The 13,885-nt window shown below is 43.7% G+C and overlaps 1 protein-coding gene across 4 annotated transcripts in view; it reads right to left on the bottom strand.

Annotated features, from left to right (window-relative positions):
- Positions 1–705: 705 nt before the first annotated feature.
- RFX3 (regulatory factor X3) overlaps positions 706–13,885 on the bottom strand; it is a 282,021-nt gene continuing 268,841 nt past the window's right edge. For all 4 annotated transcript variants that reach the window (XM_044265973.1, XM_044265970.1, XM_044265972.1 and 1 more), the window contains 2 exons: positions 4,847–4,889; positions 706–1,161 (listed from right to left, as the gene is read on the bottom strand). In XM_044265973.1, coding sequence (XP_044121908.1) covers positions 923–1,161; positions 4,847–4,889 — 282 coding nt within the window. In that variant the 3' untranslated portion in view covers positions 706–922. The remainder of the gene's footprint in view (positions 1,162–4,846; positions 4,890–13,885) is intronic.

Genomic DNA, 13,885 nt, shown 5'->3' on the forward strand with positions numbered 1-13,885 from the left:
AAACAAAAAAAAAAAATTAAAAAAAAAAAGTCAAGTCATTTTTTTTCAGCTTCAGTATCTAACTATAACAGCCCCACTTGACAGCAGAATGCATCTGTGCAGTGGTCCCAAATACAGAATCAGTAGTCTTTAAACAGAGGAATTGGTATGCAAATAACGGTTAAAATTCAATGTTTAACGGAAGCTTGCATTAATGTGGTTTAATAATTATGTACACAAATTATGTACATATTAGCATAATCTCTTGCAGTTCTGTCATTTACTCCGAACGGATAAATGCACAGCTCAATTTTTCTCCCGAGAAAAAGAGATGACCTTCCCAACCCTCTAGCACTGTCATAAAAATGCTCTGTATTCTCTCTCCGTACCAAAGTGTTATCAAAATCCTGTCTTGTGGTTCTGTCCAATGCAAAGCACCTTTCAAAAGCAAATCTGATGCATCTGCCGGCAAATGGGCATGCCTCCAGTGTAAATCAAAGAAATTCCTTTCTTTTGATATTTCACAGAAGTGCATCTAATTAAAAACTTACACATGAAATCATACACCAAGACTAACGATCAACAATAAAATATTTTAAGCTACAAAAATGTAAATTACTTTTTAATTATAAGAAAACAAAAACATTGGCATTAAGTGTGGTAAAAATCCTTCTTGACACCTGAAACTAAAGAAGAAAAAAAAAATTCTTATTACTTAGAGGCAAATGATTTTTTTTTAACGTTAAAAAAAAAAAAAAAAAAGAAAAAGAAAGAAAGACCTGGCAAAATACATACACCCATTCCATTTCACAACTCCAAAAAGGTAATATTCAGCACAGATAGAATTTGACAACAGTCGACCTTCAGGCTTATTCAATTTTCAACTTAAGCCCAATCTATCAACAGGGGTAATGTTAGCTGGAAAAATACGCTTTAATATTCCTTAAACCGCGGTGTAGGTGTTTCCGGTGGCGCTGCACTGTCTGATAGTCTGAGTACTTGTGACGATGTGCTCGCTGTGGATGGGGTTCAGGAGGCCGGGCTGCACCCCGCTCTCCAGCACCGGCTGCATGCAGCCCACCGGAAACGCCTGGTTCAGCTCGGTCTTCTCTCTTTTGGCTTGGGGTTCCGAAGAGTCGTCCAGTTCTTCATCCATTTCGCTTTCCACTTCGCTGCCTTCGTCTGCACAAATGACACCAAGACCCTATTACCAGAAGAGTCTCGGCTCCGTGCCTGTCATCCGTACCAACGCTCTATTAGTGCACCCGCAATCCTTTCCAACGTGGCAACAGTAACTGAGTCTTGGCTAGGTTGTGAGTGATACTTTTTAAGAATTCTCTTAAGAAGACCTCTGGGGTTTCCTGAAGTTTTTGGATTAAGTAGTTGGCTAATCCGAGTCATCCTAAAGTAGTCACTTGGGTAGGCTATGCTGCTTTTTGGGAATGAGCTGAAAAAATACTAAGGCAGGAAGGGAAGGAGGGATGAAGGTTCTCCGTCCCCTTCGAAATCTACCCTGGGTATCAATTCCATCTGTGCCCATGTTTATAGAGTGCTGATTCACAAATAACTACAACACGCACACGCAAGGGTGACTTTTCAGTGTCCTTGAATGTTGTAGATGACAATATTAAATAGGCCCTTAAAAATATACTGACTGAGGTAGTACTATCAGAGTAAAAATGTACAATGGATTTCCATTCCTGGCAACACTGCCACTCACTGTTAATAGCTGATATTCATTTCTGGAATTTAAATGTATTAAACAGTCATTGTCACCTTCGCATTTTAACATATTTTATGCTAATCAAGACACCATTATAATGGACTACTGTTTCTTTCTCTTTTTCCCCCAGCACGTACCGTTGAAATTCAAACGTACAGTAGAGAGAGAAAATGCTCACATACAGCCTTACCACCTTACCAAGGTTCTCCTCAGAAGAGTGTGGAGAACACCTTCCCTTCAGTGATAATTTTTAAACAGTGGGGAATAGATTTCTGCCTTAAAAACCTAAAGAGTTTTTACTTCACCTTCTACATGTTTTCCTGTTGTTTTTTTTTTTAAAGATCAGTTTAAATTTTCATTTGAAACAAAAATTGTTTAGCTGCTCAACTATATCTATACTTAACTAGGAGATTTGGACTTTATGAACATGCAGTGAATGTTTAACAAGTATCTCTTCAGTCTCTTCAGTCTTTAGGGAGGATGGACTCTTTCTGAGAGCTGCTGAATGGAGTTGTACCATGTGGAGCACATGCCTCCAGAAGTCCCTGCTAACAAATGGGCCCTTTGGCTTTTCATCCCTTATTATTGTTATCTTACTGTTGGGGCAAAGCTGGTTCCAGAAAAGAGTTATGAGGAGGAACGGGGCTTCCACACATGGTTGCACACGTTGTGCAGCATATAAATGCCAGCAGCAGCATCTCCAGAGAAGCATGACTTGTGATTGAAAAGGCTGACATGAGATTTATTGACTAGAAAGGATGTAACACATTATTATAACACAGAAGTGCTCTTAGATGAGGCTCATCTACTTCATCCTGTTACCTTTTCGCCTCTGGAGAATGGACTTTATAATAATAGGGTTTGTTAGAACAAGCACATCCAGAGGGAACGTGGGCTGCAGGGAAAGGGGTACGTCTGGTAGACATTTGCTTCGTGAAGACGGTATAATCGAAACATATTTGTATGACACATTTTGGGTCTGTTTTTGTATTTGCTTATATATAAACACAAAAACATATAAATAATAATATAATAATAATAAAAAAAATAATCCTCACATTAAATTCTTAATGGTGGTTATCTCCTAGGGTTCTGACTACAAAGATTCACTTGTCATAATTTCTAAATCTCTGTATTATTTGAAATTTTTATATAGAGCTGAAATGACTTTTATTATCAGGGGGAAAAAAATGAAAATTTTCATTCTGTGGAAAAGCTCACAAGAATTCTTGAAGATTTCACATTCAATCCTCAGGCCCTGACTACACCAGTTTGGCCATATCTCCAGAAGCACCAGGTCTGGGGGGTGAATGGGACCAGCGGGGCCACCCCAAGGTGAGGATAAATCACATTGCTTCGTGGCTCCCTCTCCATCAACATCTCTGTGCCTGAGAAATAGTGTCAAAATAATAAGAAAGGAAAAAAAATAATAATTTCAAGCTAGTAGGTGAGCAAAGAGAGCGGAGAGACCCCTTTCATCCACCATGTCCTGGGTAGAAATGGCAATGGCATAACAGGCTGAACAAACCATAGTGCTCCAAGGTCACTTCTCTCCACGTCCACTTGTGGGTGATGGGGTTCCTTTGGATACGCTCCAAAGCAATCCACCAAAGAGCAAGCCCTTTCTCCACTTCTAAGGGCAAATTAATGCAATTCCATAGACATTTTATGCCCTTATAAAGACTCAAGGACATTTTCTAGAAACAAACTCAAAGTTATGGAAATTTGGCACACAGAAACTAAAATTAGGTGCTACTGGAGTTGACTGAAGACTTCGCTCTGGTCCAGCACTTTACAGAGAGGCCTGGAAGCCATCAGTGGCCAAGCAGAAGATGCCTGTGCGCTTTGGCACGTGGAGTGAAATCCTCAGGTGTGACCCATGGCTTTGGTCAGTGCAAGGCAAGGTTGCCTCATGTTGGCCACGGGTTTCAGCGCTCACCTTCCTCGATCTGAAGTTACAAACTAGTATCATCACTAATTCACCTTCTTGTCACGGGGTTAGCCGTAGAGAGTATATATTTGCAGAGGAATGTCTCTGGACTATTATTTTCTATCCATCCTGCACGGCTATGATGCCTATTACTAAAACAGGAATCAATGCCTGCACCACTGGTCATAGAGACGGACAGGAGCTTAACATGGGAGTGAGACGGACTCCTGAGGATTTCCACCAGCACGTTCACGGTTTCCACCATCGAGGAGGCAAGGAGGCTGGCCACAAGTACCTCGGTGCAGGAGGCTCCAGAGAACCACGCTGCCCTTCACATACAGATTCCCCAAGCCCTTCCTCTGGCCCGTTTCCCCACTAGCCGTGGCTCTGTCCCGGAAAGGCTAATTGTACAGTTTTCCCCCATGTGGGCATTCTGTCCTTGACTGTGGAACTCAGTTCCTTAGAACCTCAGGATATCTTTACTTTCTTGGTTTTTTGTTTGTTTATATTTTCTGCAGTGTTTGTTTATTAAACATTTTACCTTTTTTTTTTTTTTTTTTTTTAAATCGAGCTAATATTCGTTTGCTTGTTTTAACTGAGGGTGGTTTTTTGCTTGCATGTGCTCTTCCCCAACCTCATTTCCCCAGAGCCCTGGCCCTTTTACTGGGTGGTTCTGTAGATCCTAAGCTCCTTCCGGAACACGCATCTCAATGGCATGTTAGCTGAGTGGCAATGCCGGCTGTATTTGACAAGTGTTCCGGTGATCCTTTCCATCTGTCCCACTGCTGACCTTGCTTTTTTATGGTAAACTTCCTTGCTATCTCTGAGCTGTTTTTCCAGTGAAAAGTATGCATTGGTGAGAAGGGCAGGCTGAGAAATCTTTCCGCCTGCCCCTTGGGCCTTCGGTAAAATTTTATCACTTTTCTCCAGGACTCTGGTGGTGGTCAGAAATAATTTCTTGTTACCTGTAATGAACTGTGGGCAAGAGTCACGCAGAGTTTGTAGCTGCATTTAAATTCAATTCTTGCATTTAATATCCTTCCCATAAAGAAGGCACAGAAATGGAGAAGTAAACAACAAGGATTCCAAGAGACATGACTGTCCTATTCCTGTAGGGTTATCGGCCATTTCCACAGAATAACACATGCCACATTTTCCCCTATGGGAATTTCTCAAAGAAGTCCTTAAAAATGTGCATTATTTTCACTTCTTACCTTTATCCAGATTTCCAGGAGACACAGCATTTAAATCACCAAACTGTAAAACAACAGTCATTTGGGCAATAGTTACTACCAGGTAGAATAAAATAATATTCTATGAGTCTGTGGTAAAAACACGAGGAGGAACTCTTTAAAGCTGTAAACCAGGGACCGTTTTGATCTCTAACTACCTGGGTCACCTAATTGTCCAATCAAACTTGTCGAATCTGAACAGTTGAAATTGTGTCACAATTTAGCTGTCTTGACCTCTTTGCAAAGGAGAGCAATTTTCTCTGTCTTCCACGCTCCATTTTATTTTTATTATTATTTCCCACTTAGTAGTGAGGAAATGGGGGCTTGGCTGGCCTGGAGAAGTTGGAGGTGGTGGGATAAATTCAGAAATTTGGTGAAGCAGGACCCGTCAGCTCCATCACCCGCGGGCAGTCTAAAAGTGCCCTCCTGGGGCCGGGTGGGGGGCGGCCACCTGACAGAAACTTGGTCCAGCCGCTTGGCTGAACTCTCTCTTTAAAAGCTTTCACTAGTGGAAATAAAAAACAGTGGGAACGCCAAAATTCAGAGTATTTATTTTTTAAAAGCCTTTGAGACTTCTTGTATAATAATTTGATGTTCTTATTTACTAAGATGTCAGGGTCCTGTTTTAAAAAACAAAACCATCTGTTTATTAGTAATGCAACAAGAAAGAGCTTAAAACAATGTGGAACAATTAATAACCTTCAGCTTAGATTTTATTTTCTATTCTGGTTCAAAAGCTTAATGATATTTTTACCATGAGGAAATGGATTTTGAGAGTCTTGGAGAGAACAAAGATGGATCCTCTAAAAAAAAGGACTAGCAGAGGTAACCAAGTTGATCAGAAAAAGGTGAGGAGAAACCTCAAAACATCCACTTTTTAAATGGAGAACATTACTATTTTAAAAGCTGAAGATTCAGAATAAGTCATTATAGAAATTCAGAGTTCTCAAGAGGCTTAGAAAGAGGGAGACAGAAATTCTACTTACTTCAGAAGTTTGCTTATAAAGAGTTCCATGATAGGAGTATTTTTTTCATCCACAAGGTATGTCTAACAAAGTAATAAAACTGATCTTATTTTGCAAACACATTTTTTTTTTTTTAAACCTACATATGTATTGATCTTCCTAGTAGCTACCTAGGGAGCTTAGACATTTATTCCAAGGTCCAAGGTTGTGGAATGCCTCATTAACAATCAATTTCAAGAGTTAGCTTATGTACCATTCAAGAAAGCCCATTTTGTTATTTTATACCCAATTGGGACTGCAAATAACACTCCAAATTGTACTGATTTTCCTTGATCCTGGGATGATTTCTGACTACTCATCAAAATCAAATTCACCTCTGCCACGATCCAGGATATTTAAAATAATATGTCATTTTACTCTATTATTTCCCAGCAGTTCAGAGGCAGTTTAAAAAGAAACATGCCACAACATTTTAAGCTACCGCAGCATGACTGGAACAAATGTGTATCTTTCCCCAGGTGACTGCTTTCAAGGGGACAAGGGCCTCCTGGATCCATAACTCCTAGAACGTTTTTTGGAAAAACTGTCCCATTACTTTACAGTTACATCCCATTGGGCAACAAATATGAAATCATAAATACTAAGCTCTTCTTTCGATGCTGTTCCTGATCACTTGGCTCAGAACCTTGTGTTAATCTAAATAAAAGTCAGTTTAAATTATGTAAAATTTCTTGAATTAAAGAATGCAAGTGACAACAACAACCAAAATCAGTGGGACTCTATTTTTGGTATTACTTAAATATTTTAGAACTATAAACAGAGAATGCTCAAAGTTGAAAGATCCTGTATAAGTTATGTCTAAGTGAGGCAACACAGTAAGATTCATGTTTCTTTTAAATGAATACTTAATAACACTTAAGATCAATCCTGGAAACAAGATGGCAAGTGAGGAGTCTTAAACATTCCTCTATACCTAGAAAACGTGAACATTCCATTTGTTTTTGAAAGAAATCTCAAGAAGTTGTTTGAGACTAAATTCTTATTGCCATTAGCAATCAGTAACGTCACACGAAACAGCTGAAACCAAACTCTAGACCTACTTGGAAGTCTCCTTCAAAAGAAACTTCTTTTGGTTACTATTTAACTGCAAATATGGCAACTTCCTTAATTCAAAGATCTTCCTTTGAACGTTTCTGCTTAATCTGAATGAATACATTTCATTACTCAGGATGCTAAAAATAAAAAACCCACAATGATCAACATGTCATTGACTGCTAATACTGTGAGTAAATAAACATTTGCATGCTCAATACTTTGTCCTTGTGGCTACGCCCTGCGCTGGACAAGGTACAGGCAATCTCAGGGACACCGTCAATGTCTCTAGGTGTTTCTGGGATTAATTACAAAGTTGCACATGTACAGCAAAGATGGTAGATTTAAAATAAAAATATCGTGACGAAGGTAAGATTCTGATACCCTCTGTAGCAGAAGGTGAAGGCTTTCATATGCACTTCACACGTGAGGAAAGAATACACATGTGACTAAGGAAAACTCACTTTACTCCCACTGTAGGCTAAGATTAGGAGAGTCCGTTCCTCCCCTTGTTATTCAACCAACATTCACTGGGACCTGACGAGATGCCAGCCAACCACTGTGCCAGCCAGTTCCAGGCGGTCAATTTGGAAGTATGTCCTCTTTCTAGAGGTGAGTAGAAGAAGTTGTTTATATCACAAAGGACCAGGTAGTTCAGCCACAAAATGGGGCAAGCTTTGAGAAAGTTATGGAAGCGTGGGCGTATGAGAAAGGGAAGTCAACTGTGGGGGCTTTGGATGGGGCAGCAGGAGGGAAGGACGTCAGTGGTGACCAGGAAGACTAGGAGAGGACATAAGGAAGACAGTGTCACCAGCGGGGGACACAAGACAAGCCCTGAGATTACGCTAGCACAAACCACACAAAAGAGAAGGAGAAGATCTAAGATTTGGATGAACAAAATGGAGGCTCAGGAGAAAGTCGAGGCTGACTGGAGAGCAGATGAAGGAATTTGTTTCCTCACTTCAGTCTCAGCAAAACGTAAGAATTTGGCAAGGCAGCTGAGATTTAATCTTGAGGTTATTAAAAACAATGGACTGATCTGTCTAACATGTAGGACATGTGGTGGTGGGAGAAAGCAGACGGCCTCTCCATGTAGGTAGGAATCCGTATTCTACAGATACGTCGGGGACGTTCTCAAGTAGAAACGGAACGGAACATAGAGGAAGCATATTTGCCGTTTCGGGAAGCAAAACCTCGTTTTCCGGAAACCATTTCCTCCAGGTCGCTAAAGTGTCCTGAGAAAGCGCGCCCTTCGGGGGGCGGCAGACCAACACACGTGGCGGGCAGGTGTGAAAGACCGCCACCTCGCAAGGAGACCAGTACTGACCGGGACGCGCCAGTGGGCAACTGGACGGCACAGCAAACAGCGATAGGCAGGACCCTTCCTGGCGAGAGATCCGGTGCGAGCCTGACGTGCGGCCAAGCAGCTGTGCAGCGGCTCCGCACACGCCCGTCGAGGCCTCCCACCCAGGAAAGGGTCGGGGCGCTGCTCACCCCAGAGATGCACACAGCAGGCGCCCCCCAGAGACCACTGCGTGCTGGATCCAGGAGCAGCGAACTTCTCCCGGGTAGGGAGGCAAGGCTTGTACTGTGATCCTTGGGAACGAGGGCCATGCAGAGGAAGTTCGGGTGCAGACAGCAAGCAGGTGGGAATCCGTGGGGGTCCACAGTGAAAGAGACTGGGGACAGGAGTCAGGGACCGAAGGAAAGCGTTCAGGGGCTGGGATGAAGATCTCACTCTTGGGGACGCTTTCCCTGCCAGATGGGTTACCCCATCCTGGGGAGAAAGCATTAGGGAGTCATCCTAACCACGCCACCTTGGGTGGCCAGGCAAACACTCCCTCTAGAACCTGTGTCCTTCTAGAAGATCTGTGAGTGCATCAGATTTACAGGTAGACACAGATTTACAGACGCGATCACACGCACACGCGCACCTGTGCACCCACGTTCTCTTTGCTCACTGAAACAGCAGCTGTCCGCATCGAGAATCACCATGTCCACCAAGCTACCATGCACAAAAATGCCTACCTGATTTCCCTGGGGGCATCAAAATAGGACTGTGTACAGTCCAGAACAGCGGTTGGCAAACATTTTTCAGCCAAGGGTCAGACAGCTAACTCCTGCAGTCTTCATGGCTGTGTCGCAAACACTCAGCTCCGCCATTTGTGCTGCATTTCTCATTCGCAGATTTTATCTACGACTTTCTACCAGTCTGAAAGGCTCTTACAGCATGCACTGCAAGTTCTAAGCTTGTTGGAATCCCACATGGATACAAAAAGTTTACCAGGATCGCAGAGTGCAAAGTTGTGTGTGACATATATACAGGGAAGTTATTCCAGACAAAAATGGACACTCAAATTGAGGAAACCAAAAGCTACTGGGCTGTGGGGCGAGAATCGCCCTAAGCCTCACGTCCAAATGGAGGCCTGACTCTACGGTCAAAGTTAGACACTAAGAAATAGGGTATGTACTGGTCTTTGGCCAATTTCATGAGGATTAACTCATGCCACCCAATGGCACCACAGGCAACCCCCAAGCCCTCAGGAGGCTTTCCTGTATGAGCACGACCCAGTGGTTCTGTAGGATCTAGGCTGTATAGACGCCGGCAGCCAGAGCCGGATGCTGAGATGACAGCAGATACTTAGCTGAAGGCAGTGACCCCGGCTGGCATATAATACCTAAACTTTACATGTGACCCCAGACACTCCTGCTGATGGGGGAGGGGGCAGCTATGGACATTAGCAGCGGACAGGCCAAAGAGTTGGAAGTTTCAACTAGAAAAGACCAGTCATTTGGGGGCCTCGACTACTCTTAGGAGTAGCCTTTCCGTAGGTTCAGAATAAAGTGATGCTCTGACCTCATTCTTGCAGACTGGTCTTGCCAGCAGTGGTAAGTTTTGATACCTGCATGTCGGGAAAAAATTGTGTGTGTGTGTGTGTGTGTGTGTCTGTATCTGTGTGTCTGTGTACACTTTTCCAGTTCCTGCCAATGAATCGTTTGCTCTAGGAAAAAAAAATCTTTAAGCTGTCAAAGGCAGTAAGAACGGGCAACTGTAAAATTCTTCTGAGGTGGTTTCTACCTCGTAGTTGGAATAAGATGTCTCTTTGGGACTTATTTTTACTCTTAAATGTGAAATAAATTACACATACATAGGAACTGAATATACAATACTTTCTCCTCATGTCACAAGTTCTTTCCTACTAGTCAAAATTTGATACAAGTCTAGCTATGATCATCTAATTCTGTTTTTACGTCTTCTCTAATACTGCCATTTTTTTTTTCTAATTGACTTATTTCCGCATTCTGTTTTGTTGACTGTGTTTTTACAAAGCATTGAATTAGTTTGCCTCTGATTACCAGTTGGGCTCTATCCCAAAGAACGTTGTTGGATTCTTCGTAATTCCATGAATCACAGGACTCAACACTCAAAAACTGTCTAGAGGCTACTTTCCCCCCTTGCCATATAGTTTCATTAAAGCTTTCACATGCCTTTATATTATTGTTTTATGAACTTCAACTTCTAAGCTCATCATATCCAAAACATGGTGGTCTAATTGTACACACTGTTCCCTGGATTGTCAGTGCCAAATCAATATTTAAAAATCTAATCTGGAGGGGCGCCTGGGTGGCTCAGTGCATTAAAGCCTCTGCCTTCGGCTCAGGTCATGATCCCAGGGTCCTGAGATCGAGCCCCGCATCGGGCTCTCTGCTCATCGGGGAGCCTGCTTCCTCCTCTCTCTCTCTGCCTGCCTCTCTGCCTACTTGTGATCTCTGTCAAATAAATAAATAAAAATCTTTAAAAAAAAAATCTAATCTGGAGTAGAAGGCAATCAAATATAATCTCTCCATGGACAGAAAGGTCTTGAAATGTCAATCATAAGGGATTTCAGAGCATTAGTTAATTTTCTTGAAATGTCTTACAAATGAGAACCAACTTAATTGAAGAATTTTACATTTAGCTTTAGTGCAGGGTTTCACAACTGAGGACAAACAGTTGTGGATTTTAAAGTGATTTCCAATTTTATAAAATTGCAAGGAATGCTAATCATGTTCCATTTGGTAAAATCCTGCGTTCCTTGGTGATTTTTCTTTCTATAAATGTATCTCCCCAAGCATTCCCAACTAGTTCTATCAAAGCCTGCTAAGATGGTGAGATTTCTGCCGGCTTGCTGCAAACCAAAGCAAATTGGGCCCTCCAGCTGCTGGTGGTCCTGCTCCTTCGGAATGCCCACGTGTGATGTCGGCTGTCCTCTCCACAGACTATGGACTTCCATCACAAGTCTAAGCCCTCAGGCTTTTTTGCTCCCCTCTGCCCCCTGGGAACACAGCATGCGTCTTTATGCTGTTTCAAAATCTCTAGGAACCGCTCATGAGTGAGTACGCAGGCAATGAAGTAAGAATCTAAGCCCGACTTCCTCTTGAAGGAAAAAGTCATTTCAACAACAGGAATGTACAATGGTATCATTCGGCTGAGCAGAGAAGGGCCTCCGTCCCGAGCCCCACAGTCTGGAGAGCCCTGCCCTGGCTTTCCTGTGGCTGGGGTCCTCCCTCCCGGCCATCACTGGGCCAAGTGGACGTGTCTTCTTGGAGCCTTTGTGTCCGTCCCACTCCGCAGGCCACATTCTTGCTCTCTAAGATGTCTGGACTCCCTGAGCCCCTTCCCGGCCTGTGCAGATTTCTTCTCCAAGTCCTCCCTTCACAAGAAAGAAGGGAGAGCCAGCGAGGGGCAGCGGTTTTCTAAGGGTGGATGAAACCTAAACATTAGGCTATTCACAGCATAGGATGGGGAGGGATAAATAAGACAAGTGGTCTGGGGCCAAAGGCTGGGCATATCCATGCCATTATTTGCTGGTATGGCCCGAGGAGGAGCCTGAGAATTCTACATTTAAACCCAGCCTTCTAAGTTGTGATCAAGGCATACTTATCAACCAAGGGGGGGTGGAATCGATTTTGCTTATACTTTGACTCAACGCTTTTGAAACGTTTGGACACGGGGTACCACAGGCCCTGCACAGGTTAGGGTTCAGCCTGGCAGCACATCCTTTATGCAAATGAAACCACGGGTTAAAAAGAAAGGACGCTGGCACACCTAACTTAAGACAGGCTTCATTCAAGGCCACGGTTCTCATCTAGGAGGAAATCTTGGCCTTGGTTGATTGTGCGAGAGGCGCACTTCTTGGTAATTCTACCGTCTCCCTTTTTCAGAAATTATTCACTCGACCGGCAGTGGGGGTGGGAGCAGAGAAACATGTTCTCTTTAGACCCAGTAGTGTGAATCAGGTTTTCAGGGAGTGTAGTATCAAAACACCTGACCCATGTACTCATAGAGAATCTCTCACATTCACACGAGTGTATTATTGTGTACAGCAAGGGGGAATCGTAGGAAACAGCTCCTATGACTCGAGGAACTTGTGGTCTCCAACAAGAGCAACTTCTTTGTCCAAGGACCAGGAACCACCAGGGCCACCTGTTTGTGAGCGAAACTACCAGAAATACAATGGCAAGGCCAGAAGCCACCTGGGCAGGGCAGGGGATGACATGAGGGCCGCAAAGGGCCAGCAGAGGGAGCCGTCACGCTTACTCTCTGCCCCAGAATCTACAAGTAGCTTGTTCTGAGGCTGGGGATACCAGGCTAACTCTTCCCTAAGCAAAGAGCCCAGGAGTGGACTTTCCTGAAGAGAATAGTGTGCTGAGATTTCTTTCCTGATGTGTCCAGTGACCATTTCAGTTCTTGAAGTATGGTAAGAGTTCTTCAACTCTTTTGGGGCACCTGGGTGGTTCAGTCATTAAGTGTCTGCCTTTGGCTAAGGTCATGATCCCAGGGTCCTGGGATCGAGCCCCGTTATCAGGCTCCCTGCTCAGCGCAAGGCTTGCTTCTCCCTCTCCCACTCCCCCTGCTTGTGTTCCCTCTCTCGCTGTCTCTCTGTCAAATAAATAAATAAAATCTTAAAAAAAAATCTTCAACTCTTTTATACTCTTTCCCTACTCCCAAACTCTCTAGGCAAGCTAACCTCTAGTTGAAAGCACTTAGGAAGGCCTAACTCAACAGAGAAGGTCCCAGAAATGTGGACAGACACATCCTGGGGTGGGAGGGGAGCACTTCTGGGTCTCTGAGTTATATTTTCCTGACAAAAGAATCCAGTACGTCAATCATGAAATCCAACGAGAGGGCCTACAAATTGGTAGTCTGTCTTTCCATCATTGTTTTGTACTTGCTTTCTGGAATGCGTACTGTTTGAGCACCTACAGGACTGTGGTTAGACCACAGTTACAGGCAGAAGTCCACTCCCTGAAGAGCGGAGGAGGGGAGGGGATCGCCCAGAGCTAGCAGGAAGGAAACCAAGGACAGGTGGCTAATGAGCAGGGATCCCAGAGCTGGAAAGGGTTGTGGCCCTGGGCAGCTGAGTCCTTGGGTGCTTTTCTCAAACACAGAGAGAGAAAGGAACAGAAAGGCAAACCAGGGACGAGGGGGGAAAATGAGAGAGCTTCGGGAAAGCCAGTTCTTAGGAACTTGGAGGATGACAGTGTAGAAGGGTCTTCCATGTCCTTCCTCCAGGAGGTCACTTTGAGAATTTATTTTCAAGTTGGCAGGAGTATGCTCATGTAGAGGGCAGATGTACAGATTTACAGCTAAAAGCAGACTACAAATTCCAAAATAATGACTTTGACTTAGGTCTGGTCTGTGGGTGGATACGGAGGAGCTGAAGGGTGTAATTTGTTGTTGGTGGTGGTTCCCAGTACACTGAGCTTTCCAACTGCCATTGGCCTAGACTCGTTTTCCAGTTCATCGGCACGTCCTAGATGTCTAAGGAACCAAAAGTGGGAAGGGAAAGGGTGTAGGACCATCAAGATGCATCCCGTGATGCAGAGCTAGCAGGAAGGAACTTCCTAGAACAAAAGGATGAAGCTTACATGCTCGCATCTGGTGTGTGTGTAATCGTGAGTACGTGTGTGTTGGGGAAGC

This window comes from Neovison vison, chromosome 9, assembly GCF_020171115.1.
Source record: "Neovison vison isolate M4711 chromosome 9, ASM_NN_V1, whole genome shotgun sequence".
Classification (NCBI taxonomy): Eukaryota; Metazoa; Chordata; class Mammalia; order Carnivora; family Mustelidae; genus Neogale; species Neogale vison.